Source organism: Onychomys torridus, unplaced genomic scaffold (assembly GCF_903995425.1).
Source record: "Onychomys torridus unplaced genomic scaffold, mOncTor1.1, whole genome shotgun sequence".
In the NCBI taxonomy this organism is placed as follows: Eukaryota; Metazoa; Chordata; class Mammalia; order Rodentia; family Cricetidae; genus Onychomys; species Onychomys torridus.
Genome location: NW_023411815.1, coordinates 185 through 17,381, shown reverse-complemented (window position 1 = coordinate 17,381; position 17,197 = coordinate 185). Strand labels below are relative to the sequence as shown.

Here is a 17,197-nt window from a genome sequence, read left to right as displayed (position 1 = left end):
CCCTCCCCCGCACCACGTCCTCAAGCCCTTCACAGGGGCGGGGCTGCTTCTCGCAGAGCCCGCGCTAATCCTGGAAGCGCAGTCTCTGGTTGGACAGTTTATCTAGGCCAGGTCGGCTCGCGGCGACAATAGGCCGAGGTGCCCGCCTATCGGCTCGAGGCCCTACCCACGCTGGGTGGGACTAGCAGGGCTGGTTTGCTGCGCGGCTGCAGGATGCCCCTGCGCTGACCGCCTGGGGCCCGCGCCTGCCGGCTCTAATGCGGCCGACCTCGCACCACCATGTAAGCGGCACCTGCAAGTGGACGCTGGCTTCTCCGCCCGGGACCCCTGCGCCCTGCCTCGGGCCCCGGGCCCCTCGATGACCTCAGGTGAGCTGAATCTGTTCCCTTAGAGAATCCACCATGGGCGAGTGCGTGTGTGTGTGTGTGTGTGTGTGTGTGTGTGTGTGTGTGTGTGTGTGTGATAACCGCCAAGCTCCGCCCGCATTCGCGCAGCTAGGATGCTGCAGAACCCCAATGGCCTTGACCCCGCTGCGGGGATGACGAGCGCAGGTGAGAACCGGTCGGGCTCTGGGAAGCAGGACTGGCGCTGTCCTTTTGAGAGGCCTCTGCAGTCGGGGTTCCAGGGCCCTAGAGGTGGAATGCACGGCCTGCTTTCCCTCAAGTGCATCCAGGGCCACCACGACCCGGGAATTTAATGAGCATCACCCTAGCGGTGCCCACGCCGTGAAGGAAGAACGAAGCTGGTTCCATCCCCATGCCTCAGACAATGGGGGTGCGCTGCGCCGGTATCCCCGGAGTTATGTAACATCGTGTGGTTGTCATGGACACGGGGGGGGGGTGGCCAAGGGAACCGGATGGAGGCCCAGAGGCCCCTAGGCAGGTCCTGCCTTCATCCTCCTGGCTGCCACTAGGGGTTGTGGCCACCCCTCCACACAGGGTACCAGGGTGCTGAGGGCCCCCGCCTCCCACCGTGCGTGTGCACTGTTAGCTCAAGCTCTCTCCCTCCCGGATCTGGATAAAACCTGAGTTCCCGTAGCCAACGTCCTTCCTGGGCCTCATCTTTGACTGGTCAGATCTGCAGCCAGAGGCCTGAGCTGGGAATTTTGACCCTTTAGAACAGAAGCTTGGTGGTCTGACATCTTAGCACCCAGGAGCCTGGGGCACAAGGTTGAGGCCAGCCTGGGCTACAAAATGAAACCTATGTAAAAAGGGTGGCGGTGATGAGGTTCACACCAGTTATGTCAACACTAGGAGAGGCAGAGGCAGGAGGATTGCAAAGAGTTTGAGGCCAATGTCTGGCTCAAGACTACAGAATGAGCCCTGTTTCAAAAACAAACAAAAACCAGGCCTGTTGTGTTGATGCGTGCCTGTCACCCCAGCGCTTGGGGACGTAGAGGTGGGCGGATCGCACAGAGTGTGAGGGTCCCCTGGCCTTTAGAGACATTTCAGATATGGCACTAGAGAAAGCATACCTGCGTGCCGAGCCTGCTACAGCTCCAGAGGTGAAACCAGAGCAAGGGCAGTCTGGGCAGCACAGGGATTTCCAAGCCAGCCTGTGCTACATGAGCTCCTTTCTCAAAACCAACCAAGCAAATCAGCTTGCATGCATGCTTGCATAAATAAATGTGTGAACAATCATGCTTGCTTGCATGCATGAATGAATGATTCCATACAAAAAGGTATGGATTTGTGAATGAATGAATGATCCTAGGATAAACTCCAGCTGCTGGGGCAAGGGTGTCCTCAGGAATGGGCATTTGCTTTAACATCCTCTCCTAGAAGCCCCCCATGCTCTCTCCAGTATCAATGGACTCCGGAGAGCGGCTTTCAGGTCCTGCTTACCAGATGCATGAGTAGAGAGCCACTGACCCTGAGCTGGCCGCTGTCCCTTTCTCTCCGACCCCAGGACACACCATGCTGACCGGAGTGACAGATGGTTTCTTCTGCTGCCTGCTGGGGACGCCCCCCAACGCTGTGCGGCCACTGGAGAGCGTCGAGTCCAGTGACGGCTATACGTTTGTGGAAGTCAAGCCTGGCCGGGTGCTGCGGGTGAAGCATGCCGGCCCCGCGCCGATCCCCACGCCACCACCGCCTCCGCCTCCCGAAGACGATCCTGGGGTCAAGACTGGCCTTGTGCGCTGCCAGCGCCGCATCACGGTGTACCGTAATGGGAGGCTGGTGGTGGAGAACCTAGGCCGCGCACCACGCGCCGACCTGCAAGGCCGCAGTGGCTCTGGGGACCCGCCTGCGGCGCTCGAGGTGGAGCTGGCGGAGCCTGCTGGGGGCGACGCCCGGGCCACCCCAGGCAGTGGGCGGCGACGGCGCCCCCGGCGTCCCAAGAGGACGATCCACATCGACTGCGAGCAGCGCATCACCAGCTGCAAGGGTGCGCAGGCTGACGTGGTGCTGTTCTTCATCCACGGTGTGGGCGGCTCACTCGCCATCTGGAAGGAGCAGCTGGACTTCTTTGTGCGACTTGGCTATGAGGTGGTGGCACCTGACCTGGCGGGCCACGGAGCCAGTTCTGCCCCGCAGGTGGCAGCTGCCTACACCTTTTATGCACTTGCAGAGGACATGCGGGCCATCTTCACGCGCTACGCCAAGAAACGCAACGTGCTCATTGGCCACTCTTATGGGTAAGACCCAGGGTGGGCTTCTCATAAAATGCTTCCTTCCCCCTGGAGGTAGGTTGAGAAAGGGCCACATGTGGTCCAGGCTAGCCTTAAAATCATTATGTAGCTGAGACTAACCTTGAACAGCTGATACTCCTACCTCTTTATCCCAAGGATTAGAATGAAAGGCTTCTATGACACCCTACCCAACTTCTCTCCTTGCAAAATGTGATTGGGCAGGAGTTGTGGCTCAGTGGTAGAGCCCTTGCCTAGAATCCCCAGTGAGGGGCTGGGGGTGTGGTTCAGGGTGGAGCCCCGCCTAGAATCCCCAGTGAGGGGCTGGGGGCGTGGCTCAGGGGTGGAGCCCCGCCTAGAATCCCAGTGAGGGGCTGGGGGCGTGGCTCAGGGGTAGGGCCCTGTCTAGGGTTCCCAGTGAGGAGGTGGGGGTAGCTTGACACTAGCAAATAATGTTTGTCATTAGAATCTGCCAGTGGGTCAGGTGTGGTGGCAGATGTGTGTCATCTCCATACTCAGGAGGCTAATGCTGGAAGATAGCTAAAAATTTGAGGCCAGCCTGGGCTACAAAATTATTTCCAATCCAGGGCTTCACCTACATAGCAAAAACCTGTGTTAAAGCCTGGCGGTGGTGGCGCACTTGGGAGGCAGAGGCAGGTGGACCTTGGTGAGTTCAAGGCCAGCCTGGGCTACAGAGTAAGTTCCAGGACAGCCAGGACTATACTGAAAAACCCTGTTTGGAAAAATGAAAACAAAAACAAAAAGAAATTGGGCATTATCCTCACCCCAGAACTTCCAAGATCAAGACAAGATCAAGGCAGGAGGATTGCTATGACTTCCAGACCAGCCGGGGCTGCAGTGTGAGACTTTGTCTCAAAAATAAATAACAGCATTGAAAGCCAGGTATGGCAGCCCTCATCTCCCATCCCAGCACTTAGGAGGTGGAGATAGAATTTGAATGTCACAGTCACCCTCAACTACACAGCTCCCAGGCCACTTTAATACACCTGAGGCCCTGTCACACTCATGCAAATGTGCTCCCCACCAGGGCCAAGGCTGGGAGTGGCTCAGGGGTAGATACTTGCTTGGTGTACACAAGGCCGTGGGTTCAATCCCTAGTACCTTCAGAAAAAAAAAGTCAATAAATAAGACATTTTTATATCCTTAAACATTTAAAAATTGATTTTTTTTTTCTTGAGACAGAGTCTGTCTTCATATCTCTGGCTGTCCTGGACTCACTCACCATGTAGACCAGGCTGGCCTCAAGCTCACAGATCCAACAGCCTCTGCCTCCCCAGTGATGGGATTAAAGCCATGTACTACCATGCCCAGCTTAAAAATTAATTTTTAAAAGCTGGGCATAATGGGTCATGCCTGTAATCTCAGCACTTTGGAGTGTGAGGCAGGGGCATTGTCATGGTCTAAAAAATGTCTATTTTTTTTTTTTTTTTTACCAACACGTAGTAATTGCCCACACATACAGGTAATTGCATAGAGTGTGTGTGTGTGTGTGTGTGTGTGTGTGTGTGTATAGCCTAATGGTCAGGCTCATTCCTGCTTCTTTCCCTCCATCTGGAGCCCTCAAGTGAAGGAGGGTGAGCAGGGCAAGCCTTGGGAGTTCAAGGTCAGTTTGGGCAACAGAGCCTTGGTATTTTTCTTTAAAAGATTTATTTATTTATTTATTTATTTATTTATTTATTTATTATGTATACAGTATTCTACCTACACACCAGAAGAGGGCACCAGATCAAATTACAGATGGTTGTGAGCCACCATGTGGTTGCTGGGATTGAACTCAGGACCTCGGGAAGAGCAGCCAGTGCTCTTAACCTCCAGTCCCCCAGCCTTGGTATCTTATCTCTCTCTCTCTCTCTCTTTTTTTTTTAATTGAGCTGAGGATGGAACCCATGGCCTTGGGCTAAATCCCCAACCCAAGCCTTGGTATCTTAACAAGAACAAAAATAAAATAAAAGGGTTGGGGACTTAGCCCTGGGTTCGATACTCAGCTAAAAACAAAAACAAAAACAAAAACAAAAACAAAAACAACCAAAAAACAAAACAAACAAACAAACAAACAAAAAAAACCAGCAACAACAAAAAACCAAAACCAAACAAACAAACAAAAAACCCAAAAAACAAAACAAAACAAAACAAAACAAAACAAAACCACATAGGTGGAGCAGGCCTGTAATCCCTTTCCTACAAGGCCCGGGACAGGAGGATTGCTGTGAATTCCTTGGTAGCCTAAGCTATACCTTGAGGCTGTTTGCGGGAGGGCATAGATCTGTATGCGGTGCAGTTATTTGGTGCCCAGTGATCCTGTCCCGCAAGGAGCTGCAGGGTATCAGTGCCTCCGGATCTGCCCAAGACCATCCAGCAGAAGCGCTGGAGAACCAATGAAGGTGTTCCAGAATCCAGCTGCAGCCAGAAGGGCTAATGGCACTCCCCTAGATACTGCTTGGAAAGGTGTGGCCTGCCATTAGCCACCCTCTTGGACACAATGGTGCCACATGCCATTTAGCAAGCACCTTCCCCAGGGGGCACATTCCCGCTTGGGGAAACTTCAGAGTAATGGGACAGCCAGCCAAGGCCACTGAACATAGGTAGCCATATCAAGTTATACAGGAGCGCGCCTGGGAGGCAGGCGCATCTCTCTCTGGGAGTTCTAGGCCAGCCTGGTCTACACAGTCAGCCAAAGCTACATAGTGAAACCCTGTCTCAAACAAGAAATACCCCAAAACTCACAGGGGGTACATACTGCAGGAGGGTGGAGATGAGCCCTGGCTCTGTCGAGGCTGTGGGGGGCTTGCCTGAAAAACCAAAGGACTAAGCCCGTAGCTCAGCTGATAGAGCACACCCAGCATCATAAGGCCCTGGCTCCCATCACCAGCACTGCATACCTGGGCATGGAGGGCACCCCATCTGTCGGCCCGGTGAGCTTGCCTAGTGATCAAGGGGAGGCAGTAAAAGCCCTCACTCTTAGTGCCTGCTGACTCGGGTTCTCCCCACCCTGCACCCAGGGTCTCCTTCTGTACTTTCCTGGCCCACGAGTACCCAGATCTTGTACACAAAGTGATCATGATTAACGGTGGAGGCCCCACGGCGCTGGAGCCCAGCCTCTGCTCCATCTTCAACATGCCCACGTGCGTCCTGCACTGCCTGTCGCCCTGCCTGGCCTGGAGTTTCCTCAAGTGAGTGCCCTGCTCCTGGGATCCGGGAGTGGGGAGGAGTTCCTGACCTATAGGGGCTGACTCTGGGGATCTGTAGGGCTGACTCTGGGAGTCGGTCCCACCATGGTCAGGCTCCAAGGACGTCTTTGCACCCCCAGGGCCGGCTTTGCCCGCCAAGGGGCTAAAGAGAAGCAGCTGCTGAAGGAGGGTAACGCGTTCAGTGTGTCCTCCTTCGTGCTGCGGGCCATGATGAGCGGCCAGTACTGGCCTGAGGGCGACGAGGTCTACCATGCAGAACTGACGGTGCCGGTGCTGCTGGTGCACGGCATGCATGACAAGTTCGTGCCGGTGGAGGAGGACCAACGCATGGCTGAGGTACAGGATCCAGGAGTGTGGCCTGGGCGTGGCTTAGGGCACGAGTGTGGTCCCAAGACTTGCATCCTGCTAGGACGATTCCGAGCTGGCTTGACCTGTGGGAAGCCTGGCTTTCCAAATGGCGTAGCACAGTGGGTGTGGACTTCCCAGATGGGTGTGGCTTTCTGACAGCTCTGGGTGGGCGAGGTCTCTGGGTACAGGCCTAGACGTGGGTATGGTTTATGAGTGGGTGTGGCTTCCATTGGTTAAGACATCTGGATGGCTGTGGCCTTTGGAAGGGTGTGGTTTTTAATGGGTGTGGCCTCTAAACAGGTGTGTTTTTAGGTGGGGGATGGATAATGGATGAGCGTGGTCCTGGGTGGGCATTGTTTTGGAGTGGGTGTGACCCCTGTGTGGATATGGTCACAGGAGGAGCCTGCTTCTGGACTGAGCCTGAAGGCGAATGTAGATGGCAGGGCTGCTCCCAGCAGACATTCACAGTACTATCCTCCTCTCCAGGGAGCAGGTCCCTAACTGGGGAGGAGGTGGAGATAGAGATTGGAGTACAGGATCTGCGATTCTTAGGACTGAAGCTGCTCAGGATGGATACACGGGAGGATGGAGGAGGATCCTCACCAAGGGCAGATTGGAGACTCTTGGAAACATCACAAAGCATTTGTGGACAGGGGAGGAGGGTAGAGTTTCCTTGGCATCCCCGGGTGGGTGGGTGGGGTCCAAGGATGCTTTACAGCACCCTACAATGCAGACGATGCCCCCACAGCTACGACCCAACCCGAGCGTCAGCAGAGCCAAGGGTGAGAAGTCCTACCCTGGGCACACTGGAGGCGCTGAATGGGTGTTGACTGAGTGAATGAATACCTGGTGAGGCTCCAGCAGGGTGAGACTTGAGGGTAGACAGCAGGAGGGACTTCTCTGTACCTGCAGATCCTACTGCTGGCCTTTCTCAAGCTCATCGAGGAAGGCAGTCACATGGTGATGCTGGAGTGTCCCGAGACGGTCAACACGCTGCTCCACGAGTTCCTGCTGTGGGAGCCGGAGCCCGAAGCCGAACCAAAGCCCGAGCCGCAGCCGCCGCAGCCAGAGACGGCTCCAGGGGAGGAGAAGTGACCAGCGGCCTCAGGTCTCCTGGATCTTGAGTAGCTGAGGCTCCCTTAGACTAGGCATGGGCTGGATGGGTGGGGCCTCACGCCAGTGGGCGGGGCCTGGATAGACTACGCCCCAGGGCGGGCTGGGCGCAGCCAGTGTTGGAGACTCCGTGCCCAGTGCAGTCACCGCGTCCTCTCCAGGCGTGACCACAGGGCGTGACCTTGTATAGAGCCCCCTCCCTACCTTCCTCGATGCTGCAGCGGGTGGGCTGCCACCCCCACTCGGTCTTCCCCTCTGCTGTGCTCCACTTCGCACTGGGAAGCCCCAAGGGGAGCCCTGGGGAGGGGCTTCCGTCCTGTCCGGGGAGACCCGCCGCACCACCCCATTGCTTGGGACTGGAAGCTGGGCCCCCAAGAAGGGAGGGGCTGGAGCCACAAATCCCCGCACATGGCAACTTGTAACTCAATTAAAAAAGTGACAATCCAAAGTGGCCTCCAACTCGTGATCTTGTGTCAGCATCTTGAGGAGCGAGATGATTCAGCTCAAGCATTGTCTCTGGCCCAACCTGTCTCTCTATCTTTCTCTCTTGCCCTTCCTTCCTTCCTTCCTTCCTTCCTTCCTTCCTTCCTTCCTTCCTTCCTTCCTTCCTCCAAACTTGCTTTCCTGGGATGACCAGACTTGGTGGAGACAGGTTTCTCTGAGTAGAACTGGCTGTCCTGGAACTCACTCTGTAGACCAGGCTGGCCTCGAACTCAGAGATCCATCTGCCTTTGCCTCTGGAGCGCTGGGATTAATGGCGTGCGCCACCACTAACTGGTGAATGTTCTAGAGTATTTCCTGTTTCCCTACTTGTTTCCCCTCCCACCACAGGGACCTCACTCCCCGGAAGCAGCATTTATCACAAAGTTAACCCTCGGCCTGAGAGGGATGCACTCAGTCATGAACACACATGTGCATTCACACACACACACACACACACACACACACACACACACACACACACACACACACACCGCCTCTAAAGCCAGAACTGGGGATGCTGTCATGCACCAGCCCCTGCTGGCTACTCGGCCCTGGATGTCCTCAAGCTGCAGCTCTCGCTCCCCACATCCAGGAAGACAAGCAGATGCGCCCACCTTCAGAGCGACCTCAGGTGGAGAGCCTCTTGACACGTTTTAGTAGGGCCTTTGTGCTAGATGACCGGAATCTGTATCCCTGAACAGAGCAAACTAGAGCTCAGAGTGACTCCACCCAAAAGGGATGTGACCACTGGAGACTGTCCCTAAGTGCAGTCAAACAATGAGGCAGGAGAGGGGAAGCCTGGGGACACTCAGGCCGACTGGAAGGGATGACTGGGACAGGAGGGATCAGAGTCCCGTTGGGACAGAGGGGCAAATGAGAGGGGAAGGAACACCTGAACCCACATACCAAGATCGCTGTGGTGGCCATAAGGACAAAGTATCCCAACCCCTGAGCCACGCCCCCAACCCTCTCTCTCTCTCTCTCTCTTTTTTCTTTTTTTATTTAGATGCCATTTTAAATTTGTTTCTGATTTTCTTTTTTTTTTTACTTTTTAAAAAAATTATATTTGTGTTTTAATTTTACACATCAGCCATGAATTCCCCTGTCCTCCCCCTTCCCGCCCCCGTCCCCCCCCCATTCCCATCTCCTCCAGGGCCAAGGCTCCCCTGGGGATTAATTTAAACCTGGTGGATTCAGTACAGGCAGGTCCAGTCCCCTCCTTCCAGGCTGAGTAAAGTGTCTCTGTGTAAGCCCAAGGTTCCAAACAGCCAGCTCATGCACCAAGGACAGGTCCGGGTCCCACTACCTGGGTGCCTCCCAAACATTTCAAGCTGTTCAATTGTCTCACTTAACCAGAGGGCTTCATCTAGTTCCACAGCTTTTGGTTCATAATTCATGTGTTCCCATTAGTTTGGCTATTTGTCCCTGTGCTTTTCCAATCTTGGCCTCAACAATTCACACTCTTACAGTCCCTCCTCTTTCTCAACAATTGGACGACTAGAGCTCCACCTGGAGCCCAGCCAAGGATCTCTGCATCCACTTCCATCAGTTCTTGGATGAGAGTTCCAGCACCACCTTTAGGGTGTTTGGCCATCTGATCACCAGACTAGGTCAGATCAGGCTTTCTCTCGACCATTGCCAGCAGTCTACAGAGGATGTATCATTGTGGATTTCTGGGGACCTCTCGAGCACTCTGCCTATTCCTGTTCTCATGTGGTCTTCATTTATCATGGTCTGTTATTCCTCATTCTCCCTTTCTGTTCTTGATCCAGCTGGGATCTCCTGCTCCCCTAAGCATTCTTTCCCTCAAACCTTGCCCTTCATTACTCCCACTGTTGTCCAGGTTGCTCATGTAGATCTCATCCATTTCTCTGTCATTGGGTGATCCCTGGGTCTTTCCTAGGGTCCTGTTTTCTAGGTAGCCTCCCTGGAGTTGTGTAGCAGTCTAGTCATTTTTGTTTTACATCTAGTATCCTCCTATGAGTGAGTACATATCGTGTTTGTCCTTCTGAGTCTGGGTTAACTCACTCAGGATAATTTTTTCTAGATCCATCCATTTGCCTGCAAACCTCATGATGTCATTATTTTTCTCTGTGGAATAATATTCCATTGTGTATATGTACCATATTTTCTTTATCCATTCTACAGTTGAAGGACATCTAGGTTGTTTCCAGGTTCTGGCTATTACAAACAATGCTGATATGAACATAGCTGAGCAAATGCCCTTGTGGTATGATTGAACATTCCTTGGGTATATGCCCAAGAGTGCTACAGCTGGGTTGTTGGGGAGATTGATTCCCAATTTTCTAAGGAAGCGCCATATTGATTTCCAAAGTGGCTGTACAAGCTTGCATTCCCACCAGCAGTGGAGGAGAGTTCCCCTTGCTCCACATCCTCTCTAGCATAAGCTGTCTTCTTTGTTTTTGATCTTAGCCATTCTGACAGGTGTAAGGTGGTATCTCAGAGTCGTTTTGATTTGCATTTCCTGGATAATTAGGGATGTTGAGCAATTCCTTAAATGTCTTTCAGCCATTTGAGCTTCCTCTTGAGAATTCTCTGTTTAGTTCTATAGCCTATTTCTTAATTGGACTGTTGGGCATTTTGATGTCTAATTTCTTGTGTTCTTTTTATGTTCTGGATATCAGCCCTCTGTCAGATATGGGGTTGGTGAAGAACTTTTCCCATTCTGTAGGCTGTCACTTTGTCTTGTTGACTGTGTCCTTTGCTCTACAAAAGCTTCTCAGTTTCAACAGGTCCCATTGATTGATTGTTTCTCTCAGTGTCTGTGCTACTGGTGTTATATTTAGAAAGTGATCCCCGGTGCCAATGCATTCAAGAGTACTTCCTACTTTCTCTACTATCAGGTTCAGAGTAGCTGGATTTATGTTGAGGTCTTTGATCCACTTGGATTTAAGTTTTGTGCACGGTGACAGATATGGATCTATTTGCAGCCTTCCACACATTGACATCCAGTTATGCCAGCATCATTTTGTTGAAGATGCTCTCTTTTTTCCATTGTACATTTTGTCTTCTTTGTCAAAAATTATATGTTCATAGGTGTGCAGGTTAATGTCAGGGTCTTCAATTCAATTCCATTGGTTGACATGTTGGTTTTTATGCCAGTACCAAGCTGTTTTTTATTACAGTAGCTCTATAGTAGAGCTTGAGGTCGGGGATTGTGATGCCTCCAGAGGTTGTTTTATTGTACAGGATTCTTTTGGCTATCCTGGGTTTTTTGTTTTTCCATAAGGAGGTGATTATTATTCTTTCCAGATCTGTGAAGAATTGTGTTGGTAATTTGATGGGGATTGCATTGAATCTGTAGATTGCTTTTGGTAAGATCACCATTTTTACTATGTTAGTTAATCCTGCCTATCCATGAGCATGGGAGATCTTTCAATTTTCTGACATCTTCTTCAATTTCTTTTTTCAGGGACTTAAAGTTCTTGTCATATAGGTCCTTCACATGCTTAGTTAGAGTAACCCCAAGGTATTTTATATCATTTGTGGCTATTGTAAAGGGTGGTGTATCTCTGATTTCCTTCTCAGCCTGTTTGTCCATTGTATATAGGAGGGCTACTTATTTTTTTGAGTTGATCTTGTATCCTGCTATGTTGCTGAAGGTTTTTATTAGCTGTATCAGTTCCTTGGTTGAATTTTTGGGGTCAGTCATGTTATGTCATCTGCAAATAGGGAAAGCTTGACTTCTTCCTTTCCAATTTGTATCCCCTTAATCTCCTTATGTTGTCTTATAGCTCTGGCTAGAACTTCAAGTACTATATTGAATAAGTATGGGGAGAGGGGACAGCCTTGCCTTGTTCCTGATTTTAGTGGTATTGCTTTGAGTTTCTCTCCATTTAAGTTGATGTTGGCTGTTGGCTTGCTGTAGATTGCCTTTATTATGTTTAGGTATGTTCCCTGTATTCCTGATCGCTGCAAGACCTTTATCATGAAGGGGTGTTGGATTTTGTCAAATGCCTTTTCTGCGTCTAGTGAGATGATCGTGTGGTATTTTTCTTTGAGTTTGTTTATATGGTGTATTACATTGATGGATTTTCATATGTTGAACCACCCTTGCATCCCTGGGATGAAGCCTACTTGATCATGGTGGATAATTGTTTTTATGTGTTCTTGGAGTCTGTTTGCCAGTATTTTATTGAGTATTTTTGCATCAATATTCATGAGGGAGATCAGTCTGTAGTTTTCTTTCTTTGTTGCGTCTTTGTTTGGTTTAGGAATCAGTGTAATTGTAGCCTCATAGAAGGAGTTTGGTAATATTCCTTCTGCTTCTATTGTGTGGAACAATTTAAAGAGTATTGGTATTAAGTCTTCTTTGAAGATCTGGTAGAATTCTGCAGTGAAACCATCTGGTCCAGGACTTTTTTGGTTGGGAGACTTTTAATGACTGATTCTATTTCCTTAGGGGTTATTGGACTATTTAAATGGTTTATCTGGTCTTGATTTAACTTAGGTATGTGGTACCTATCCAGAAAATTATCCATTTCTTTTAGTTTTTCCAGTTTTGTGGAGTAGAGGTTTTTGAAGTATGCCCTGATGATCCTCTGGATTTCTTCATTGTCTGTTGTTATGTCCCCCTTTTCATTTCTGATTTTGTTAATTTGGATGCTCTCTCTCTGTCTTTTGGTTAGTTTGGATAAGGGCTTGTCTATCTTGTTGATCTTCTCAAAGAACCAACTCTTTGTTTTATTAATCCTTTGTATTGTTCTCTTTGCTTCTATTTTATTGATTTCAGCTCTCAATTTGATAATTTCCTGGTGTCTGTTCCTCCTGGGAGACTTTGTTTTTTCCTGTTCAAGGGATTTCAGGTGTGCTGTCAAGTAACTAGTGTGAGATTTCTCCAATTTCTTTATGTGGGCATTTAGTGCTATGAATTTCCCTCTTAGCACTGCTTTCATAGTGTCCCATAAGTTTGGGTATGTGGTGTATTCATTTTCATTGATCTCTAGGAAGTCTTTAATTTCTTTCTTTATTTCTTTATTAACCCATTGGTGACTCAGTTGAGCATTATTCAGTTTCCATGAGATTGTAGTTTTTCTGTAGTTTTTGTTGTTGTTGAAATCTTACTTTAAACCATGGTGGTCTGATAGAACACAGGAGGTTATTCTAATTGTTCTGTATCTGTTGAGATTTGCTTTGCGGCCAAGTATGTGGTTGATGTTAGGGAAGGTTCCATAGGGTGCTGAGAAGAAGGTATATTCTTTTTTGTTTGGGTGGAATGTTCTGTAGATATCAATTAATTCCATTTGAGCCATAACACCAGTTAAGATCATTATTTCTCTGTTAAGTTTCAATTTGGCCGATCTGTCCAGAGGTGAAAGTGGGGTGTGTTGAAGTCTCCCACTATTAATGTGTGGGGTTTTATATGTGATTTAAGCTTTAGTAATGTTTCTTTTACATATGTGGGTGCCCTTGTGTTTGGGGCATAAATGTTCAGAATTGAGACTTCATCTTGGTGGATCTTTCCTGCGATGAGTATGTAATGTCCTTCATCATCTCTTTTGATTGATTTTAGTTTGAAGTCTATTTTGCTGGATGTTAGGATGGCTACACCAGCTTGCTTCTTAATACCATTTGATTGGAAAGTCTTTTCCCAGCCTTTTATTCTTAGGAGGTATCTGTCTTTGAATTTGAGGTGTGTTTCTTGTATGCAGCAGAAAGATGGGTCCTGTTTTGGTATCCATTCTGTTAATCTGTGTCTTTATATAGGTGAATTAAGTCCATTGATATTAAGGGATATTAATGACCAGTGATTGTTCACTCCTGTTATTATTTTTATTTTTTGGTGGTAGTGTGTGTGTACTTCTCTTTTTTGGGGTTTACTGCTGTGGTGTTATCTATTGCCTGTGTTTTCATGGGTGTATCTGCCTTCCTTAGGTTGGAATTTTCCTTCTAGTGCTTTCTGTAGGGCTGGGTTTGTGGATAAATATTGTTTAAATCCTGTTTTGTCTTGAATGGTCTTGTTAACTCCTTCTATGATGATTGAAAGTTTTGCTGGGTATATTAGTCTAGGCTGGTATCCTTGGTCTCTTAGTGTCTGCATTATATCTGTCCAGGTCCTTCTGGCTTTCAAAGTGTCCATTGAGAAATCCGGTGTTATTCTGATAAGTCCCTTGGCCTTTTTCCTTTGCTGCCCTTAATATTCTTTTTTACTCTGTACGTTTAGTTATTTAATTATTATGTGGTGAGGGGACTTTTTTGGGGGGGTCTAGTCTGTTTGGTGTTCTATAGGCTTCTTGTATCTTCATAGGCATTTCCTTCTTTAAGTTGGGAAAGTTTTCTTCTATGATCTTGTTAAATATATTTTCTGTGCCTTTGAGTTGGTATTCTTCTCCTTCCTCTATCCCTATTATTTGTAGGTTTGGTCTTTTCATGGTGTCCCTCTTGGACATTTTGGGCCATGACTTTGTTGGTTTTAGTGTTTTCTTTGACTGATGAATCTATTTCTTCTAACGTATCTTCAACACCAGAGATCCCCTCTTCCATTTCTTGCATTCTGTTGGTTATACTTGCATCTGAAGTTCCTGTTCATTTACTCAGATTTTCTATTTCCAGCATTCCTTCTGCTAGTGTCTTCTTCATTTTTTCTATTTCCCTCTTCAGGTCTTGGACTGCTTCCCTTGTTTTTTTTTTCCTGATATTCTTTCAGGGACTTATTGTTTTCTTCTGCTTTAATTGTCCTTTCCTCTAGGTTTTTTTTAAAAAATAACATTCTTTCCATTTTTTGTTTGTCTGTTCCTCCACTTTATTTTTGATTTCTTCTATATAAGGCTCTAGCCTCTTCATGATGTTACTTATAAGGTTGTTTTCTCCTTCTCCTTCTCCTTCTCCTTCTCCTTCTCCTTCTCCTTCTCCTTCTCCTTCTCCTTCTCCTTCTCCTTCTCCTTCTCCTTCTCCTTCTCCTTCTTCTTCTTCTTCTTCTTCTTCTTCTTCTTCTTCTTCCATTCTGTGATGTTCAGGTCTAGCTGTTGGAGGAGGGCTAGGTTCTGGTGATGCTGTATTGCCTTTTATTTTGTTGTATGTACTTCTGCCTTGACGTCTGCCCATCTCCTCGTGGATTTGTTCTTGGTCTTATCAGTGTACTTGGTCCAGACAGAGCTGACATATTTAGGGAGCCTCTCTCTGGACCAGATGGAGGCTCTGGGTTGGATGGGAGCTCTGGTCCAGATAAGAGTGCTGGCCGGGTCGGAGCTGGGGGGCTGGACTCTGAGTCTCGGGAAGTCCCTGGGATCTCCTTATCTTGTGCAGATGGGAGCTCCTCTTGTCCAGATGGGAGTTCCGGGGCAGGATGGAATGCTGGACGCTGGTCTCTAAGTCTCCAGAAGTGGCCGGGGTCTCCGGCAGATGGGTGTGGGGGCAAGGCGTTAAGGTTGTAGTGTCCACCAGAGGGTCTCTCTGGTCCAGATGGGAGTTCCAGGGCGGATGGGAGCTGGGGGCTGGTCTCTGAGTCTCAGGAAGTGGCTGGGGTCTCGGGCAAATGGGTGTGGGGGCAGGGTGTGGAGACTGCAGGGTCTGCCTGCAGTCTTGGAAAAGGGGAGCCTTCCTGCAGGGCCCGCCACTGGGGCCAAGTTGGTCAGGTCCTCCCGGGATGGCTGGTGCTCAGGGGTGGGACCCAGGGGCGGTTGCCTCTTTGACTATAACCCCAGGCACTCACCTCTGGTCCAGATGGGAGTTCCGGGGCAGATGGGAGCTGGGGGCTCTCTCTTTTTTTTTTTTTTTAAGAAAAATTTTCCATTCATTTTACATACAAATGATCTCCCTCTTCCCTCCTCGTGCTCCCCCAGCCTTCCCCTTCCAACCCACCCCTCACTCTACCCCACAAGAAGGCAACACCTCCCATGGGGAGGCACATCCAGTAGAGGCAAGTCCAAGTCTCTCCCCATGCCTCAAAGTTGCATGAAGTGTCCCACCATCGTTAGCGGGCTCCAAAAAGCCTGCTCATGCACCAGGGATGGATTCTAATCCCACTGCCAGGGAGCCCCTAAGCAGATCAAGCTACACATCTGTCTCACCATGCAGAGGCCCCAGCCCAGTCCCATGCAGGCTCCACAGCGGTTGATCCAACTTTCATGAGTTCCCACTAGTGTGGTCATCTCTGCAGGTTTCCCCATTATGATGTTGATGCACTTGCTCATAGAATCTCTCCTCTTTCTCTTTGACTGGATTTATGGAGCTCTGCCTGATGTTTGGCTGTGGATCTCTGCATCTGCGTCCATCAGTCACTGGAGAAAAGTTCTGTGATGACAATTAGGGTATTCACCGATCTGATCACTGGGGTAAGCCAGTTCAGTTCAGGCACCTTCTCCACTATTGCTAGTAGTCCAAGCTGGGGTCATCCCTGGGGATTCCTGGCAATTTCCCTAGCCCCTGGTTTCTCTCTATCCCTGTGATCTCTCCCTCTATCATGGTGTCTCTTTTTCTGATCTCCCACTCCATCCATATTCTAGCTCGACCATCCCATTCCCCAACCCTGCCAACCAGAGTTTTAAAGATTAAAAAAAAATAAAGTTAATGTGATGCTAGAAATGGGATTTTCCCCACTTTGGTTTGGTTTTCCAAGACAGGGTTTCTCTGTGTAGCCCTAGTTGTCCTGGAACTCACTCTATAGACCAGGCTGGCCTTGAACTCACAGAGATCCACCTGCCTCTGTCTTCTGAGTGCTAGGATTAAAGGTGTGCATCACCACTGCCCAGCAGAAATGGGAAATCTTAAGTGTCTTGTCCAAGAGATGAAGTGGGTGTCAGAGAGAAAGATGGAGAGAGAGGGAGAGAGAGAGAGAGAGAGAGAGAGAGAGAGAGAGAGAAAGGAGACTGCTCATGAGAGTCCCAGGGCCCTTGACCTACATGCCTGTAAGATGGGCAACCAGCTTTTGCTGTGGTTTTGTGTTCTGGGTCAGGTACTGGCCTGGCTATGGTTATGGGTTTGAATGAGGATATGGATGGGCACAGAATATGTAGATATGGGGTTTGTTATGGGTAGGGGTTGGGTAAGAATACTAATTTTGGAGGAGTGGGAGTGAGGGCATGGTGTAGTTTTTAGTGTGTGTGTTTGCTGTGGGTACAGAGATGGTATGGGTTGGGTTTGGTGTGGATGTGGTTTGAGGCATAAGTACAGATCTTGGTATGAGTCTGATTTGGGGTATGGGAATGAGATTTGCTATAATTACAGGTTTGGATACTGGTTTGGTTCAGTGTTGTGTAGCAATATTTTTCTAGTTAAACTTTTCATTCTGTCTGGGCAGTGGTGGCACATGCCTTTAATCCCAGCACTTGGGAGGCAGAGCCAGGTAGATCTCTGTGAGTTTAGGCCAGCCTAGGCTACAGAGTGAGTTCAAGGAAAGGCACAAAGCTACACAGAGAAACCCTGTCTCAAACAACAACAACAACAACAACAACAA

General features: G+C 49.2%; 1 protein-coding gene across 1 annotated transcript; it reads left to right on the top strand.

Annotated features, from left to right (window-relative positions):
- Positions 1-149: 149 nt before the first annotated feature.
- Positions 150-7,758, top strand: Abhd8 (abhydrolase domain containing 8). The gene is made up of 5 exons (XM_036175961.1): positions 150-368; positions 1,909-2,638; positions 5,650-5,820; positions 5,958-6,174; positions 7,099-7,758. The coding sequence occupies exons 1-5, from the start codon at positions 359-361 to the stop codon at positions 7,279-7,281; spliced, it is 1,311 nt and encodes a 436-aa protein (XP_036031854.1). The 5' UTR covers positions 150-358; the 3' UTR covers positions 7,282-7,758.
- Positions 7,759-17,197: the final 9,439 nt, after the last annotated feature.